General features: G+C 44.8%; 1 protein-coding gene across 4 annotated transcripts; it reads right to left on the reverse strand.

Moving 5' to 3' along the window:
* Nucleotides 1–2,572: 2,572 nt before the first annotated feature.
* Nucleotides 2,573–18,591, reverse strand: KLF15 (Kruppel like factor 15). 4 transcript variants are annotated; one of them, XM_029601362.1, is made up of 4 exons: nucleotides 16,545–17,336; nucleotides 13,977–14,051; nucleotides 8,834–9,936; nucleotides 2,573–3,139 (listed from the first exon to the last, which is right to left on the reverse strand). In XM_029601362.1, exons 3-4 carry the CDS (start codon nucleotides 9,868–9,870, stop codon nucleotides 2,971–2,973), a joined length of 1,206 nt encoding a protein of 401 aa, XP_029457222.1. In that variant the 5' UTR covers nucleotides 9,871–9,936; nucleotides 13,977–14,051; nucleotides 16,545–17,336; the 3' UTR covers nucleotides 2,573–2,970. The 4 variants fall into 4 exon arrangements, with proteins under 4 accessions (XP_029457222.1, XP_029457221.1, XP_029457220.1 ...); XM_029601361.1 differs by lacking the exons at nucleotides 13,977–14,051; nucleotides 16,545–17,336 and adding an exon at nucleotides 18,232–18,591; XM_029601360.1 differs by lacking the exon at nucleotides 13,977–14,051 and having other exon boundaries at nucleotides 16,545–17,333.
* Nucleotides 18,592–19,653: the final 1,062 nt, after the last annotated feature.

A 19,653-nucleotide genomic window follows, 5' to 3' on the forward strand; every position in this document is an offset into this window, starting at 1 on the left:
ACTTGCAGGCCGATACAGTACAGTGCACTCCGTCAGAGCGCACAGTTAGCCAGCATTTGGACGTGCGTTTTGGACACGCTAGCTTTACCCCTTATTCAGTAAGGGGTAATAGTGCGTCCAAAATGCGCGTCCAAACCCCCCCAAACCTAATAGTGCCCGCAACATGCAAATGCATGTTGCGGGCGCTATTAGTTATTCCCACGCGATACAGAAAGTAAAATATGCAACCAAGCCGCACATTTTACTTTCAGAAAATTAGTGCCTACCCAAAGGTAGGTGCTAATTTCTCCGGGCACCGGGAAAGTGCACAGAAAAGCAGTAAAAACTGCTTTTCTGTGCACCCTCCGAATTAATATCATGGCGCTATTAAGTCGGAGGTCCCGAAAGTTTACAAAAGTAAAAAAAAAAAAAATTTTTAAATGGGCCCGCGGCTCGCAGGTTGAAAACCGGACGTTCAGTTTTGCCGGCGTCCGGTTTCCGAACCCGTGGCTGTCAGCGGGCTCGAGAACCGACGCCGGCAAAATTGAGCGTCGGCTGTCAAACTCGCTGACAGCCCCCGCTCCTGTCAAAAAGGAGGCGCTAAGGACGCGCTAGTGTCTCTAGCGCCTCTTTTTACCGCCGGGCCTAATTTTAATAAATTAAAATACTGTATCGTGCGCCCAGGAGAGTGGCCTGTGTGCGCGCAGGGAGAGCGGGTGCTCGCCCGCTCTCCCGCGTTTTTACTGTATCGGCCCGACGGAGAAAGAAAGCAGAAAGCATTGAATTCTTCACCACACAGTGTAGATAAGGTTCCATTTTGATTTTATTGCCAAAGTAAATATATCTTACGAAGGGCGAAGATAAAATATACAGAACTGTAATTTATATACAATGGCTTCATAGATATTTTTGCTTCAAATTTACACAAATCTTGATATGTTATTAAAAGATATTTAATATGTATGCATCTATTTACAGATTATTTACATACATTCACAGGATGTGAGAGAACCTCAGTTCATGTATATTAATCTTCTACAGAACAAAAGGAATGCGTCACTAAATGCAGCACCGGGAACTAGCACTGGGGGTCTAGCATACATACATTAGTCATTATTTATGGCCAGCGGACCAGAATCACAGTGTTTTAGTTCACAATTGGTCAGTTGGAATAGACCAATATATCCCACCCCTCCCCTGACTGGTAACATCTGAAGAAAAAGAACTAAAGAAGATATTTGTAATCTACCAAGTTCTAGACAGGAGGACTTCAAAATAAGAAAAATAAAAAAATTCCTGAAAGAGAACTACAAAACTATTCAGTAATTTAGAGACCAGAATGAAACAGTTGCAGATACATCACTTTTTTTGTATTTACTGCTTAAGGATTAAGCCCCAGCAACTGTATTTATTATTTTCAGTGGAAAAGAAAATCTAGGCCAAGGGATCACAATATGAAGGTGAAGGGGAGAGGTACTGGCCAGCGTCAGAACCAGGACTCTGGGCTCAATGGACCTTGGTCTGACCCAGCATGGTATGTTCTTAACAGGAGGCGTAGGGGGTCTACTCCGGAGTAACATAAGCAATTTTTTTTCTTTTCACAGAAAGGGTAGTGGAGATGCAGAATGATTTCCTAATGGGGGGAAGGGAGGGAGGCTGAAGGGAGAATGAACAGACAAAGAGGGGCCTTGCACACGTCACCTGCCGGCATGTTCTATGTTGTTGCTATTAAGTTGACAACCATATTGGAAGCAGTCAATACATTTCCTTTAAGGTATGAGTTTTTTGGCTTATCTGCCATTACACTAATGTAAATATGGCGTTAAGGCATTTACGCTGGTAAAACTAGAGTTAACCTGCCAGACCTGACTGCGTGGCTTTTCAGCCTCCAGGAAGTCCGCCTGTACTTTTGGCTGCAGAGAAAGGAAGCGGGATGGGGAAGAGGAAGGGCCTGACGCTTCAGAGGCGCAAGTTCACTTCCATTTGAAGAATGTAAGTGCACAGTAGGCACACCGCTAACGGGCGTGTGCGTAACGCCATCGCTTTACACCGTGTAACTGTTTTGTGCGTTGCTGCAGATCCAGCAGATCTTCAAGCACAACGTGCACCGGTAGCCTGCGTTTGACAATCGGTTGGCTCTATGTGGGCTGACGCTCACCAGCACATATTACTAGGGAGGCAGCCTGCTGAAAATGGACCGGCTGAATGGGAGCGGTAATTTAAAGGTGAAACCGGTATTGCACTGCCTTTTCCTAAAAAGACATTCGGGGCCTCATGAACTCACCCATTGTATTGGCCTTCAGTGAACATTACAGTCCCTGATTTTTATTCCACTTTTTGCAGCACTTCAAAGCGGATCACACATTCAGGTACTGTGGGTATTTCCCTATCCCCAGAGGACTTACAATCTAAGTTTGTACCTGAGGCAATGGAGGGTAAAGTGACTTGCCCAAGGTCACAAGGAGTAACAGTGGGACTCGAACCCTGCTCTGTAGCCCACCGCTCTAACCACTAGGCTACTCCTCCACTCCACTCCTGGCCTTATACGTTTGTAAGGACATTTCGGAGAAGCCGCTCATGAGGCTGGATCAAAAACTTCAGGTTCTGTTTATTTAAAAAAAAAAAAAAAAAAAAGATGTTAGTACATGAAAGACCAGCCAGTGCGGTGCGTTAGGAGGATCAGACTCTGCACCCCTTCTCCATGTAAGGGGGCACAGCTCAGCCAGCCCAGCACAGCCCACAGTGAGAAGCCCTACAGCAGTCCCAGCGTTGTACTTCACGTGCAACAAAAGTGCTCGTAAATCCTTCCAGGAGCAGCAGAAAAGCAGCTAAAAATAAAACACTGTAATTTCCAAGGGAAGAGGGAAGTGAGAGAATTACAAAAAAAAAAAACACAACCCTCTCATATAAGTTTAGGATGTAAAACATTCATCTGTGGTGGTATCAAGTAGTGCAGTGCTCTGCGTCCGAGAAGTGCCGCACCCCCGCGGGTCAATTCACTGTGCGTGCAGAGCGGCTGCTTCTGGGAAATCGGTGCACCTTGATGTGCTTTGATAAATGGTCACTTCGGGCAAACTTCTTCTCGCACACGGGGCACTGGTAAGGCTTTACTCCAGAGTGAGAGCGGCGGTGTCGGGAAAGCTCGTCCGACCTGGAGAACCTAAGAGGGAAAAAACACAGGAGAAGGTGAGGATGGCAGCAGGGATGACCACACGTCTGCTCTCGGCCCCTGCGGCGGGGGACTCACTCCACGGCAGTCTGGGGAGCTCTGAAGGCCCCTCTGGGTTCTGCCCTCCATTTGTGATCCAAGACAGTGGATGAGGGGAGGCTCTTTGTTTCTCAGCTGCAAAAAAAAAAATATATATATATCTCCTGCCTAAACTGTCATGAGAAAAGAACCCCTGACTGAGAAACAGGTAAGCTTTGGTCCTTTGCTGTTTAGAATGGGAGCTTTCTGACTGGAAAGATACATTATATTTAACTCAAAACCTACAGTCTGGACTCAGTTAACCCCTCTGACGATCCTGTTAGGACTCACATTGCGCTTATCTTGAATTCATTTACTACAGAAAGAGGTCACAGTGAATGCAGGAGGCCCAGGCTCTGGCCCAATCAATGTTAAGGGGATTTAAAAGACATTACCCACTCACTGTCTATGCAAAACGTGCCCACAGGAATTATCCCTTCAGAGAAAATGCTGTTTTGTTTTTTTATTATAGATTAATGACAAGAGCTTGCATAATTGCCTTGAAGGTCACACTGAATAAAGAGACTAACTTGTAAAGGGCTTATTTAGCCATGCATAGTTTTTATTTTCTTTTACTCCTTACCCCTAATTATTCTGAGGTCTGTAGTCCTGTATCTTTGACTATGAAAACAGTACGACAGATATAAAAATACAAAACCAAAACAAAATTAGGTTTCTCGACAACTGTTTTGGTCTCCAAAGAACCATCTGGTGGCCATCGCATTAGAAATTAATACTAATGTGGTGCAGCTATTATTCATCACAAGCAGGACAGTGTGTCCGAGTCATGACTGGCCTTTTCATCGGCTCCCTTCACAGTGTGAGAACAGATCATATGGACTGCAGGTGGGATTTGCATTAAGCTGCCCTTTCACTGCAGTAACGCATGTATCGTCTACTGTGTTCTCAGGTATAAAACAGTCATTTCAGCCTCTTACAAAACATCTGGCTCAACGCAAAGAGCCTGAAAGAGATCACTGTCCCAGTGCAGATAGTCTGGAGATTAAACTCAAGGAGCTAAGGGCCTCTTTCAACCAAATTATTATTTAAGTATTTAAATATAGTGATGTAAAGAACACCACGGCACAGTAGTGGAAGAGAGGCAATCCTTGTGTGCAGAGAATTCAAGTTGACTCATGGCAGGATACTGAGATATAGCAGATGCCTACTGAAGCAGAGAACCGAAACTAGGATGTCAACATTACGGCAAGTTTGATTTCCTAGAAAGCTATGCCTCTGGCAGGAATGCACCCTAGAACAATTTAAAGACTCTCTCTAGCACGTCGTGACAAAACTGAGAATTGTTGCTTCGCTATAGCCTGTCCCTTTCAGGTAGGTTGGAGCATTGGAAAGATGTTGGCCATTAAGGTACGGCTGTGAAGGCCTTGCACCTGTATTTTTATAGTTGCCTGCGTGGCAATAATTGTTCACTGCTGGCACAAAATGACAGAAAGATCCCGAGGTCAGCATTCTGAGTACCTCTACTGTGTACACAAATGACACACAAACCTCCACCTGCCATCACTCCATCCATCCATCTTCCTTCAGTGCTTGCAGCTGAAAGATGAACAGGATGGGGGCGAATTAACTGCACCTAACCTACGGCTGACACAATTTGAAAATGACTCCCTTGCTTTTCTATACCGCTCTCTTCTACCGAGCTCCCTAGAGAACTGTGACCTTCTTCCATTCTCTTAAATCATGGTTCTCCTGCTCCTCTTGGAATTCACCGATCAATAGTTATTACAGATTTATACAATATTTTTTATGGAAACAAAATAACCATAGCATCTCTGTTAAAACTCCAGGCGCCTCTACAGTGGGTGAATCGGCTTCCACACTGACTTCTACACACAACGCAAAAGCCACTAAAACGGAGGAAGGGAGCAGAAGGAACAATATTTTATTTGTTTATTTATTCTGAGGATTTGTATGCCACCTAAACCACAATCCTAAGTGGCTCACTAGAAACGGTTTGGTAACTTAAAGTTGCAGTTAGTGATACAACTTGAGAACAGAACTTGGGCATCCTGACTCCCTGCAGCACATTCAAAGTGAGAAGTCAGTCCTGCAAGTCCCTTCTTTTATCGGACGTGGATTATGCCATGTGCTATGAAGAATGGGGCATATTAAGGGAAAGAGATAGGCTGCATATCTTAAATTTGCTTTTCACCAGGGTTGTTGTTCTGAATGGTCAACGTGCGTTTCTCAAAACTGCTAACTGCATGGTGGAACTTTCTCTTGGTAAAAACCTAAGTCCCAGAATGCAGTGGAATAGAGTTTAAGAGTGCCAGGACCGGGTCCCGACGGCCTGTGCGAGCTGAGGCAGAGCTCTATTCCTTTAACTTGAAAAATGCTGACTCTGATTCAGTGAAAGCTTCACTTACCCTGCACTTTACTTAGATGGTGAGCAAACAATAACCAGCAACTCAAAACTGTCTGAAATTCTTTATACACCTTGCCTGTTCCACCTGAAGTGACCTTATTGAAAAGTTATGTGCTGCTCACATCACCCAAACTGACACATGCCTGGACCCAGCTGCTGTCGAGTTTCGAGAACTACAGGTCTAGGAGAACGTAGGAAGTAACGCTGGGAGCAATGACAGGGAGGTTTTTCTTTTAAAAGGAGGCGCTTTCGCAAACTTATTCTCCAAAATGTATCAACCCCCACAGCTTTGCTTATGAACAGCGTCCATGCACGTCCTTGGAAGAAAATAACAGAGATAAATGCTGTGCAACGCTGGATGGTAAACTAAAGCACAGAAAGGTGATTTCTGAGAACATAGACTGAATGCAGATGTAAAAACCAAATCATACCCAGCAATTTGCTGCACTATGTTTAGCAAATAACGTATGGGTCACTGCTATTGGTTTCCAAGTACAGTAATTATCTTGTTTTGCTGTGAATCACAGCCTTACTATACCGTACGCACATGTGCTGCAGAGTAAGACCACGGGAGAAAGTTCCGTGCTACTTTTCCTGCAAACACGGGGCTTCTAATTCCTTCTCCAAAACCTAAAATTAGCATACATCAAGCCTTGCATTTAGAAGACATCACTGAGGGCAAGATGAACCTTGCCCTTATGCTACTAAGTGAAATAAATAAGAAGGGAGCGGGTATCATTGACGTGCTGAATTAGAGGGGAGTCTATGGAGTGCTAGCCCTCCAAGAAGGAAAGAAAAGTTAGGGAAGAGAGAACCCTCAACGTGCTTCAGAGTGTTTATCCCCCGTCTGGGGTTCTATCCACCCACAACACTGAACACACAGGTTTAACAAGCTTGAAACACTAAAGGCAGTGCAGGTATGCGGAATATGTGAATCCCTGCAGCACTTCAATTCATTGGCTAGCACAGATAGTGGCAACAGGAACAACATTAAAGAAGTGGTACTTTCAGCTATTATTGAGCCAAAGAAGGATATACTGCTGTTATCTGCCCCTCTGGAGGCCAATCGCACAGTGGCATTGCAGCTTCCCTTTAAGGCCACAAGAAAGGCTCCAGTGAGCGCTCAGTAAGAGTAGGACAAGATAGCCTGCTAGAGCAAGCTGGATGGCAACTGCTTGGGGCTGGAGTAGTCATATGACCAGCATGAATGAGAATAAAGTAGTAACAAAACATGAAAGATTTAGGAGAGCTTCCAAAAATGCCCGGGGGAAAGGCTAAGATTGGATAACATGTAATCCTAACCACACTGCTTAGTCACACCTGTCAAAAGACATGGCCTCCGGCACTACAGGACAGGGGTCCGCAGTCAGGTTCCTTTCCTGAAATCTCTTACACTTACACACACACACACCCCGCTGTTCTACTTGTGCATTCATACAGACAGCTCTACAAATTCATCCAAGAACCTGGATCTAGAATGACTCCCATGTGATGTACAAGTGGCTTCTCAGCTAACGGAAACATCAGCACAAGAGAAAGGGATTCAGTATCAAGGACTCCCTGTACCCGTGTTTTGCTGGAATGCCTCAGTCATACTATCCACAGCGCTTTACGCCTCCTCCCTTACATAAGGTAAGCGTGCCCCTGGCACATCATTCCTCAAAGCTAAAGAAGAGGTCCTTTACGCCACAACAAATAGTGCCCAACAGGCCAAAATACCCAGACCAACTTGTTCCTGCCCAGTGATGGATGGATTTTAATCTTGCTTTCTGGGGGAACCTGCATTTGGCCATCCTGCCTGAGGACACTGGCTTGGTGATGACTTCATGAGAAAGGCTTGTAGCATATCACGGTAGAAATACCACACTGTGTTAGAATGAGCTGAAGGCATATTCCGGGGCCTACATGTTGCTCTCGATGAAACCAAGCAGAAAGTTTACTGCCACAACCAAAACAGAAATCCACACAGGCCTAACACAAAAGTTGTATTCCTGTTTAACTTTTGTGAGAAGTCATTAGCAAGGTCCAGGAGAGAAAAGAAAAGAAAGTGCTGTACTCAATGCCGTGGTGATTGTAATTTAGGCCCTCGATGGCCTTCAGACTGCAGTGAAACAGCTGGGAGTGGAAATGTTTGTAACTAAATTGTATTTTTTTCTGCACGACTGCTTACGGCAGACATTCTAATTCTGCTACACTGGGCTCTGTTGCACTGAATTTCCTGGTGCTGGGGCTGATTCACTAAGGGTTTTTCCCACAAACTGAATAATCTGACCCGTGGTGATCCCAATCTTATGCCTCGTTTCCTTCCAGTTTATTTCTGAAGCAGAAGCATGCTGAACAACACTCTGGATCTTTGAGTCCAAGCATCCTCTACTACTCACACAAAAATTCAGTTTTGCTGCAAGGGAAGGACAATCCTGCCTGGAACAGGAATCGCATCTCTAAATAAGCTGTGCCTCATATTTTATTTAACTGGGAAACTAAAAAAAGATGCCCCCTCACCCCTTCCTGCCAACCCACACAACTCTTCATCCTTCTGCATTAGGATTTTGCCAGGCTCCTGATCATTGGCTGAGCGCTATTTCCCAGGCCGGAAAGACCTCCCACTGTGAACTTATTTCAGGAGCACTTTGCAAATACACAATGCACAGTCTTGTACCGAACCATCAGCCAACATTTTGGCACAAACTGGCCTTCAGCAAAAATTGCTAGATAAGCCGATACATTTTCCTGCATTTTTTGAGAACAAAGAGGTCAATATGCAGTGAGCTAGCAAGCGGCATATTTATCCGGAGAAAATTACAGGTGTAACTTTTTCCAGATACTCACACCAGTCTCCCACTGAAGATCTCTGGATAAGTTACGCGTGTAACTTTAACGGGATAAAATTTAGGACTGTGACTTCTCCGACCAGACTTACACCTATGTGCGCCCACCGGCTACAGCTATGCCCTGCCTTTGCAATGTTTATATTGATGTCCCTTTATATGCACACAAAATGAATGCCGTCTGCAGGGAAAAATACTGAAAGCTCGGCTTTTGTGTGCCTAACTCAAAAATATGTACCCACACAAAGACTTTGAATATGGACCTCAAAGGGTCCAATACATCCATATTGCGAGATTTTTTTCCAGGTACGGTCCGTTTCGACTCATGTTTACCTGGGTTCCCAGTTTGTTTCCTTATGATGTAAAACAAATATTTCAGAAACGGCTACTGACCTCCAACCACACCCAGGCCACGTGCAAGCAAAAGGCTTCTCCCCCGTGTGCCTCCTCAGGTGCGCCTTGAGATGACTGCTTTTTGTGTACATCTTAGTACATCCAGGGAAAGTACATTTGTGCATCTTAATCAGTTCCGTGGCAGGGTTCTTTTGAAATCTTTGACCCACAATGATTCCCGTCTGCCCATGGCTCCCGACTCCTGGTCCAAGAGGTTTGGCGGCAATAGGCACGGGCCCTAAACGCACAAACTTTGATGGCAAGTTCGACGACTGGACTAACTGTGGCACCAGGGCAAAGGTTTGCCCTTGAATATTGACCAGGAGCTGTGCAATTTTAATGTTTTCTTGAGGCTGGAGCTGTGCAGCGGGGCTTGAACTGGACTCTTGCTTGACCGGTACGGGCTGAATTTGAAGAATCACGGGTATCCCGCCTTCAACGGGTAACATTCCATTGGCAGAATCACCATCTGGAGGCGTGCTGCCCGACTCTTCACTTTTAACTTCTTTTAAGGTAGGACTGGGTGCAACATGGTCTTTGTGCTGTGTAGCAGCTACAGCAGCTTGGCTGCAAGTCCTCAGATCCTTGGTCTCATTCTTTGTTGCTACGTTGAATTCCATCTCCATGTTCTCCTCCAGAAACTCCTCAATTTCCTCCAGGGTGGGCTGAAATGGTCCCAGTTCATTCATGTCCACTGCAAACTGAGGAAACTGAAACGTCTCCTCCTTTAGCACCGCATGGGATCTCCTTTTCTCCCACCAAGACGCAGCAGCAGTCCCCAAAGATGCCTGGGACAGCAGGTAGTCCAAGATATTGTCTTGGCTTTCGGGGCTAGACGTGCTCCTGAACCTGGAGCTGAGAACCTGTGCCTCGGGGCTGGAGCAGGAGCAGAGGCTTGAAGAATCACTGTCATCTTCTGAAAGCGGAGAGGGCAGCATCTGGTACGTCCTCCTTCCCAGCAACATGTCACCTGCATATCCATCAGGGGAAGTGGCGCACGAAAAAGGTTCCTCGACAGGCATCAAATGGTCCACCATGCCTGAATAAGCCCTCACAGGAGTCTCACCAACATAGACCAGATCAGCAGCAGTTCAAATTAAAGTCTGCAGAGAAAGAGAAAAAAACACAACCATTTAGAAATCATGTTTTATCATAAAAAAACAAAATCGTAAGGTGCTATGTATTCCTCCTTTCAAAGCCTCTGTCCTTGTCTTTTTTCATTCTGATCTCAACGGGGGCTGTCATTGCTTGAGAACTTTTGCCAAGCACTTGGATCTCCCAGAGATCAGAATGCAGCTCCTTCAGCTTCCAGAGCTGCTCTTTGGGGTCTAGCAGGGATGACCATGAAATCAGTGCTTGGGACAGCAGAAGGAGCAGGAGACTGACTCAGAAAACCAGGTCTCCCGGCTGGCAGGGGAGTGCTCATGGTGGGGCCACCAGGCTAGCACAGAGGCATATTTAGCTGTTACAGTACAGGATTTAATAGAGCTGCGTTACTCAAGCCAAGTTGGAATGTCTGAGCCTTTTTTTTTTTTTTTTTTTTTACAGTTTGCACAACTTTTACAAGAGTTCTTTCAGAAATAATTTCATAACTCTGTGTCCTTCCAGTTTGCAAAACTATGTTAGTGAAATATTTACTGTAAAAGAAGAGGAGAAGACCATGCACTGAGAAGCAAAACTGAAGACAAAGAGAAGGAAAGAAAGGTTTCAAATCTAAACCAGAACCTGAAAACTTTTTTTCGCTGCCCAATGACAGTTAGCCAGCATGATGCAATAATTCTGACTTTTACTTCAGAAAGCATTCACAACTTTGTTAGATTCTACAGTTAAAGGAATTATTATAATTTTCTCCCAGTTCTGATGATGCCATTTTGTGGAGTAAGTGGTCACTCTTACATCACTCCTCGTTAGCAAGGCTGGCACCATGCTGTGCCCAATTAGTGTGACATCCTATTAAGGCAGGGGGTGGTAGGTTCACACTTTCTCACTAGTGGGATAAAGTGATCTGGTGATGTGGACTCTGAATCAGGGTTTTATATTAAGCCAGTATGTATTAGCCTAAAGATCTCTCCTGGACGCTGAACTGACCATGCCCTAAAACACAAAGCAAGCTTCACCGTCTCTTAAGTGCACTACTGAGTTCCACTCTGCTGTTCACAAAGGACGGAAACACTGGCCCAAGCACAGGTTCTCAAATGACCGAAGGTGAAGCAAGCTGAATAATGTGATCTTTCCGAAGGAGAACATGTCTGGCCACAAGGGTACCAGGTGCTTTGTTGCTGTGTGCATTACCAGGCATGTGACTGTACGCAAATACCGGTTATATCTGATACACAGTGGGGACAGACAACCATAAATAGCCAATGGGATTTATCCAGGGCATGCAGATACAGAACTCTGTATGCATCTGATATGGTCAATATCTGAACAGAATGATCAAAGTTAGCTACTTCAAGAGAAACCAATGGCACAAAATGTATACTGCAAGTAATCAAAAACAGAGTCCTAAAGGGAGTGACATATGAAAGAACGAGAATGCTAAGCCCAACTCCTCTAGGTGTTATAACCCCCAGTTTTGATACACAAAAATATGTTTACAAGTGCTGCAATGTCAAGATATCTTCAATATTTAAGAACTTTCATAACAATGGGCTATTTGCATCACCACAAACTCTTTGTGTAACCAATAGTTACCAGCCTTCTTTTATATCACTGGTCCCTATTCAAATTAAAAAAAAAATTACCAATAAAAGCAGCATAATAAGAAAAGCCCTCAAAAGTCTCCAAATGAACACTAGTATTGGAGACCATCTGTCTTTGAGGGTCTGTGTTGAGATTCTTACAAGTCCCCAAAATAATTACAGGATCCCAGGATGCTTTACAAGTGAATACTTCCAAAGCACGCAAGTTACCAATCCCGATGCCCAGATGCAGCAGAGAGGGACCACACTAGTTACTACTTGGTGAGGATTAGAACTCTAGCTGGGGACACAAAGTGGCTCGCCTAAGTCCCAGTGATTTTTAAATTTCAGGTAGTACGATGATTGTGTAAGTGAGCCATTTTTTAATGTTTTCATATTGTGTCTCTCTTTATGTGTTTTAACTGTGGATGTTTTAACTGTACACCGCCCAGAAATGCTGACAGGCGGTTAACACATTTTTAAATAAATAAGGTCACACAGAGGGTAAACTGTAGGAGGAGTCATGACCTCAAGTCCCAGGAAGTCTCAGGACTCGTGACCGGGCTTCCTCCTGGCCCTCAAGAGGGAACCGTAAGTATCTGTGGTTTTCTTAAGAAAAAAGATATTTCAAGATAAGCGCTTTTATTTATTTTTGGCTTAGAATTCGTCATAATCTGAATTGAAAACATTAATGAAACGTTGTGAAGATGAAGAAGTCCAAAAGGTTGGGAGGCTGCATCTTTCTGAACTTTATAAATCATTTTTCCCCAACCTCCTTATGACAGTGAGGATATTTACATTCCTGCTGGAACTGCATTTACACATCACAGAAGGGCCACCTTCAGTTTGGGGGGCAGGAAAGCGAATCACCTCGTTTTGTCAGGACTTGGACACCATTTCCTATTTCTAAACCCCAGGGGGAACTCTGCGATCATAAGCCTTTTTCTAGAAAAGCCATTTAAATGGTAGCCCAAGCAACAAACTCAAGGAAAAGCAAATCCAAAAGTAATCTCAGCAAAGGTACCAGCAGCATCATAGCCGATAGTAGTTAAGGACCGGTTGGCCATCCCATCTAGCCATTAGACTGGTTCTCTGCCGCCTTGGGTGGACAAGCACATAAAAGCCCCATACACAGTGGTTGCCAAACTTGTCCCTGGGACTCCACAGCTAGTCAGGTGTTTAGGATATCCACAATGAATGTTTAGGATATCCACAATGAATCCACAAGATAAATCTGCATACACTGGGTCTACAAAGTATGCAAATTGATCTCATGCATATTTATTTGTTTCCATGGGATATTCTGCTTTTTCCTGGGCGAGGCACAAGGTGGCGTTCAACACTATGATTCAGGTACATAGCTTATAAGTGAAATACATGACAGTGAAACAGGTACATAGCTTGCAGGAAAGGGGCAAAACAGCGATGTCGGCATCTCTATGAAGGGCTTGGAACCGCATGTTGGGATAGGGAATTCGATGTGGGGAAAGGCTCCACTGCAGGCCCAGATTTAGGCGTAAGCAACACAGGCAATTGCCTAGGATGTCAAGTTTCTGAAGGCGCCAACTACCCAGGCCAAAGAAGTGCAACTGTGCTAAGGAGGAGCCTGCTCTAGCAATCCACCTCAAAGGGGCACAGCCAAAGCATTTTGGTGGGGGGTACTGGAAAGTGGGGGGAAGTCCCCACCTCTAGGGTCTCCAGCCCTGCCCATGGGCACAAAACTCATTAATCTGGCCCTGCTCTGTAGGTGTGGATATCCTGAGAGCCCAGCTCGCTGTGGGTTTCCGAGGGGATGCTTGGGAATCGTTTTCAAAGTCGTTCCAAACAATCTCTTAAGGGGAAGAGAGCCTCGTTCCAATAGGCATTCGTTCTCCTGAAACAACACTCCACAGTTTACGGAGGGGAAGGCCAGGGAAGAGGGGGGGTTTCACTAGGACAGGATAAGAAAGTTTGCCCATGGCAGGCTAATCTCTAGGCGATGCTGTGATTCACGGAAATGCAGGAAAACTTCAAATGTGGAAAGGTGGCACTCTGAGGGGAGCTGGGGGCACAGTTCAGCCACTGGTAACTTGATCATGCCTTCTGATCTGAGGGGCTTCATTCCAGCAATCACAGGATGACAGGAAGCAATTTGGTTCAGTCTAATATAAATTGTATTGACTTCTGACCAACAAAGACTCTTAAGGGGGTCAAAAAGCAATTTGTATAGCAGATGGCCAAACAGCCCCACTTAGAATGGATTCAGATTATGTTATGTTTCATTGCAAAGCGCTTTGATCTTTGCCTATAATGGAATGTACATTTTTTAAAAATAAGATTAACTTTGAAGCTGAGGCTGAGAAGTAAATTCTCTTGGTCCCTCTGTCCCTATTGTTGAAGGATTCCTTCATCATCTGATCAGTATCCCATGAAAACAGAAGCTGTGAGCCCTTCATGGCTAGAAATTCCTTTACCTACTGTACCTTGATAATGTGTTAGTCATGGGTTGCGTCCTTAATCTATGCTTGCTTTGTACAGTAATGTGCATATCATCAGACCTACACAAAAATAAGACGACAACAACAGCTGTCACAAACCTGTCCATTCCCTGGCCATACACATTGCTGAAGTTCAGTTCCTATAAGGAATTGAACTGACTGAGATACAACATAACTCTCACTTTTGCAGCAGCCTGGCTCTCTGTGCTGGTGTCACATTATATATAATCTTCGCTGTCTGAGAATAAACAATATGCATACCAGTATAGGACAGAATCAGAGTAACAGCTACAAGGCATAAAAACCCACTTTAGCATTTTATCTTCTTGGCAGTGCTTTTCTCACGATACTGCAAAAAGTCAACAATACATGATGATAAGAAATAAATGTTTTGTAGCAGTAAGGATTCTGGGTGCTGGTACGCCGCTACAAAACTTGTTATCTCTAATTTGCCAGTTTCAATCTAGGCACCAACGACTGACATTTGTTACTTTATAGTGGGAAATGCAGTATTTCATATCAAAGAGTTGGTATTCTCACCCTCAGTGCCCATACCACATCACTAAACAGAATCAGCCTCTCAACCTGGAGGCAGTGATCTGGGCTGGTGCACTCTGCCATGGCATTGTGGTTGAACTGGCAGTACCATTGCCAGTGCTGTACTTGCTCTATTGACAAAAAGAGGTTTCTGTATTTTTTCCCAACATTAAATCCATGAATCAAAATGTTAAAAACTAAAAAAGAAAAAGAATAAAATATGAAAATGGTATTTAAAACCAATAGGGGGTGCAATACAGTGAAGATCCAGGAGTTGACATGTCCAATGCAAGAACTGATAATTTTAATACAATTCCGAAGCTGATACATTTAGGCATTCTCATTACTCCCATAAATCTTCTTGCTTAAATATGTTTTCCTATGAAGGGCTGACACTATCCCGCTCACTGACCTATGGTTGCAGCCTTGAACACTCCACCAGTTGCAGGCAGAAGGAATGTTTTCAGCCTCCTTCTCGGCCCCCAACCCAGCTAAGGACCAAAGTTTTAAGCTTCATAAACTCTATACCATTACAATGACTGTCATTCAAAGCAATATTTGCTATGTGCTCTAAAAGGTATATGCTATGAAAGACAAGCAGAATATGTTAAGATGGGCAAAAAAAAGAAAAAAAGAAAAAATCTATGTATTGAAAGCACCCTATAGAATAGTTGAGTTTCTTGTTCAGCCACAGAAATATTAAGGGTCTATTGTCAAAACGGTTTTGCCATGGTATGGGAGAAGATCTTTTCAAATTAAAACACAGCACTTATGTTCAGTTTACTAGCAGGCTGCATCGTCTTGTTTATTGGGGATAGATCTTCCTTTGACTCCCTCTGAATGTGCTCTTGCTGATTTTGCATTCATGTGAAGCTCACAAGGAATTTTTATGGTAATCTCCCCCTCAGCTAATGGAGATCTCTTGGCAGAAAGCGCTACCACTTGCAGCACCGAACAGCTGCGCTTTCTTCCTTCAAAGAAGCTATTTTCGTTCTGCAACTATGCAAATGCAAAGACAAAAAGGGAAAAAAAAATAAAAAAACAAACAAACCAACCCTTGGACTATGCAAAAGGTAATTCGCTGAGCGCACTTTGTGGCCCTCCGTGAACAGTTTGCTTCTGCAGTGTGCTGCTGGTTATTCTCCTCCTCCTCTCCCCTTTCCTTGGCCCCAGAGCTCGGGATGACCGACAGTAACCCTGGATCACTCGGCTCCTTCAGTCAACATTATTACCATAATACCCAGCGAGAATTCCCCCTCCTGCCCTCACCGATCAACTGCCATCTCCGCAAAGCAGCAGTGGGGACGATCTTCGGTTCTGTCCAATATGTTCAGGCGAGCCCAAATCTACAGTACCCGCAGTTGACCCGATCCCGGAAGGTTAGATGTAGCCCAGCCAGAAAGGTACCCAAAGTCCCATTTTATTCGGACATCCTGCTCCAGTCCACAGGATGATCTGTCCAGGGTATCAGAGTACCCCACACAGGGTAGATGACCTCTGGGGATTTTTGTTCTGGAGGATCAAGAACTCATCCGGCAATAACGCCACAAATACCGAAGAATGGAAAAAAAAATAAAATCGAAGAATGAATCTTCTTAATCCAAAATAAAACAAAAAGACCCACAAAAACACTCAGAAAATGCCTTCTTAAAGCAGTGCCGTGGTCACCTCAGATCTGCAGCTGCGAGAGAGCGACTGGTAGTAAACAACGCCACGATTCCCATTAACCCTTTCCCAGCAGGGGACGGATGACTGAAGAAATGCAAAACACAGGGCACAGAAACATGGCTGGAAAGAAGGCATGTTAGCACACAAACATACATGCACAAACACACACATTCAAGCACATGACAAAGCTTAGCCCTTGATTGCATGGATCCTGCGAGCAGGCTCACTTGCAGGATGAAAGTACGATATGCTGTTCTCCACAGCAGAGTGCCATGCGCTTCCGTTCAGCTGCAATCCCCGAGACAGCATGGCACAGGCCTCCCCCAGGGGTTTTCCTGTTATCCTTACCTGGGTCCGAGGCTGCGTCGGTGCAGGGATGCAGGAGCGCAGGCGACGACGGCAGCAGCAGCAGCAAGAGCAGCAGTACGAGCAAAGGCAGCAGCCAACTATCGTCTCACACCCGCCCGTAGTACTATATTACTGTCATGTGACCGCTCCGTGCCTTCTAAAAAACAACTCAAGGGGAAGGCTTGAAGAAGGCTCGACCAAATTCTGCCACCTCATTGGCTGATGTCCAGTGAAGGGGCGGGATTGGTGATTTAGTCGTCAATGGGCGCATCGGGCCTCTCTCCCATCTCCCCGCCCCTCTTACTCTGACCCGCTGCCATCTAACCCGCGAGATTTCTTAGTTTCCCCTTCGCTTACTCTATCTCTGAGGCATGACAGGGAAGGTCATGTGAAGCAGAGGTGGATATACCACTTGTAAGCTTGGAAGGCGATGCATGGACAGGTTTTCTGATGGGGGGTTTATTGGAGGTAGGGTGGGGTTAGATTTAGAAACTTATGCGAGGCTTAACAACGTGAGAAGAGCTTGTTACATGTATACACTCAAACCCCCTGAGCCGGATTTAAGATATTGCTGCCCAATGGTAGGGTTGGAGAGCGGAGGGGTGGGAGATCCTGGAGGTAGGAAAGTGGGGGGAAGGCCCTTCCCGTGGGTTCAAAGTGTCATAGCAGCACCCCTTTGAAGTGAACATCAGAAGCAGGCCGCAACTTGGCACTCCTCTTTGACCTGAGTGATAGGCACCTTTAAAATTTGACGGCCTAGGTAATTGCCTATGTCTTGTTGCCTAGGCTTAAATCTGGGCCTGCAAACCCTCCTGCCCCACGCCTCAGCACCACCCTCCTGGTGAAGTTGGTGAATAAGCAGATTATAGCAGTATCTCTTTGCAGGCAGGCTTTTATTAAAGGAAAAAGTAACCCGACCTGTTGCCTAACTCCCTCCTCTGGACTGGAGTTGGATGTACATACTGTAAATTCTGCAGAATTATTAGCTAGCAGTTAGAATTGTATAAGGCAACATACATTTTTTAAAAATTGTAATAAAACAAGTGTGCCAGGATTTTGGAAGCTCTTCCTACACTTATTGATGTGGCGCCGCCTTCAGGTAATGCAGATACACTGCTGCCAAGGGGGAGGAAGGGGGGGGGGGGGCGGTAAGCTGCACAAGAAGAAAGAACCCCCACCTGTCCCCACGGGAAGAATCAGTCAAAGTGAGGATTGTGGGTTACTGTGTAGCCACTGGAAGAAATAAATCTTCTGCCCTCTTAATTCACTCCTTCTTTCTCTTACTAGGACCCCATTTCCCTCCCCACTCCTGAGAACAGAATACAAGAGGAAAATCACCCCGCCAAGTGAAAGCTTTTTGCTTTTTACTGATGACGTATATCTGCATTCATTTATAAGAAGAGGGAAGGGAATAACAGAATATAAATCAGCAAATGAAAACAACAATAAGAAACAAACATTTCAGTAAGAGGTACAAATATAAATGCTGGTAATATGGTAAACCAGCTAGATTAGGAAGGAACTGAATAAAGTTGTAAACTCTTAGCGAACTGCAGGTAGTAGTTAAATAATGGGTACCCAGGAAAATTAATATTTAGTGTTCCAGTCATTGTCGTTATGCACAAAAGGAAAAAAAAAAAGAGCAGTGGGACCCGTGCTGGTTTATATGAGGGCAACAAAGATCAACCTGAGGAATGTGGTGAGCCATTAAGAGGCTTCTTTTTTCTCTTTGGCAGAAATCCTCCAACACCTTCCTTTGCTCTGGCTTAGTGACCCTCCTAATCAATGGATCTGCCTCTGGATTGTAAGAACAGATAGGCAGGCAGACAGCTGTAAATCAGTTTTCTTCTTTTTTCGTCTCTGGAAGATGCCCCTAACTCCAGCAGGTGGGGAGCAGAAACAGACAAGAGTTCTCTTCGCCCAGCAAACGCTTAAGAAATCTCAGTTCCAACGCTGGCAAATCTCTAAACTCAGCTACCCTCTCCAGACAAGAGCTGCTGTCGCTTCAGGCCACGCAATTTCTCAATCTCCCTCTGCTGAGGGTTGTTTAGTCATGGATTGCAAAGCCGGGCAATTCACAAGCCAAAAAGCCCTCCTCCCTCCTTCTGGTTGGTCAACCAGCTTTCTCCTCACTTCCTGGGTGGCTCCTCCGTCCTCATTGGCTCTAGAGTTCAGGTGGCTGCTAGCTCAGAAGCAAGCTGCTTTAACCCACAAAAGTGTTTGAGGTCCAGTCCTCCTAGCCATGACAGTCAGAAGCTGCTGGCTCCTGCAGGGGCTGCATCTCTTCCTTAGCAGTTTGGAGAAAGAGACTACTTCCATTAAGCTCCCATCCTCCTCCTCCCACTGCTTCTCCCCCTAGGCATCCCCTCTGCCACTACTTCCCCACTCCCCCTCCAAGAGGAAAACTTCCTTTATCTGCTCCTTCTCTCCTCCCGGACTCTGGCTACTGACGTTTCTCAAGGGCTGCTCACCAGTCAGACCCACTGATGCTTCCAAAAACAAAAGGTTAAGAGTTTCTTTTTTTTTTTTTTTACTTCTTTTTTTCTCCACCTCCTGGGACAGCAGAGACCATCAGGTGGAGCCTTTTTTTTGCTTGCAGGAGGACAGAGCCACAGCCACTAGGGAACAGTAGTTTTTTTTTTCTAGGGGGAAGGCTATAGCAGCTTGCAGCTCTAATTTTCCTGGGTTCACTGCATTCCTGCTTAGCTCTTAGGTTACAGGAGGATTTCTAGGAGGGGTTTTTTTTCTGGGAAACTAAGTGAATTTTTCCTTTATTCTGGTGCTTCTTGGTGAGGTGAAGTCACCAATTAATAAGAGAAGAGCAAAGGAAACTTTTTTTTTTTTCCTTTTCCTTTTTATGTAATTGGTGTATTAGAGCTTTTTTTTTTTTTTTTTTTTTTGCTCCCTAAGCAGCACCTTGTCTGTGGCAGTAGATCCCTGTTACTCATCTCTCTCTCTTCCCTTTTTCTGTTTAGAAGGTTTTCTGTTTTTCTTTTAATTTAGTAGTTTAGGTGCCTTTTCTTTTTTTGCTTATACAAAACTCAATACCCCTTTTAATCATGCCAAGAAAGGTTCAAAAGGGGGTGAAGGAGGAATTGCCCAAACCCTC

This window comes from Rhinatrema bivittatum, chromosome 4 (assembly GCF_901001135.1).
Source record: "Rhinatrema bivittatum chromosome 4, aRhiBiv1.1, whole genome shotgun sequence".
In the NCBI taxonomy this organism is placed as follows: Eukaryota; Metazoa; Chordata; class Amphibia; order Gymnophiona; family Rhinatrematidae; genus Rhinatrema; species Rhinatrema bivittatum.

Coding starts and splice junctions, on each gene's coding strand:
- KLF15 (XM_029601361.1), bottom strand. CDS start 9,870: ATGGTGGACCATTTGATGCCTGTCGAGGAACCTTTTTCGTGCGCCACT. Junction 3,140..8,833: donor TGGCCTGGGTGTGGTTGGAG/GTCAGTAGCCGT, acceptor TTTCCCTCTTAG/GTTCTCCAGGTCGGACGAGC.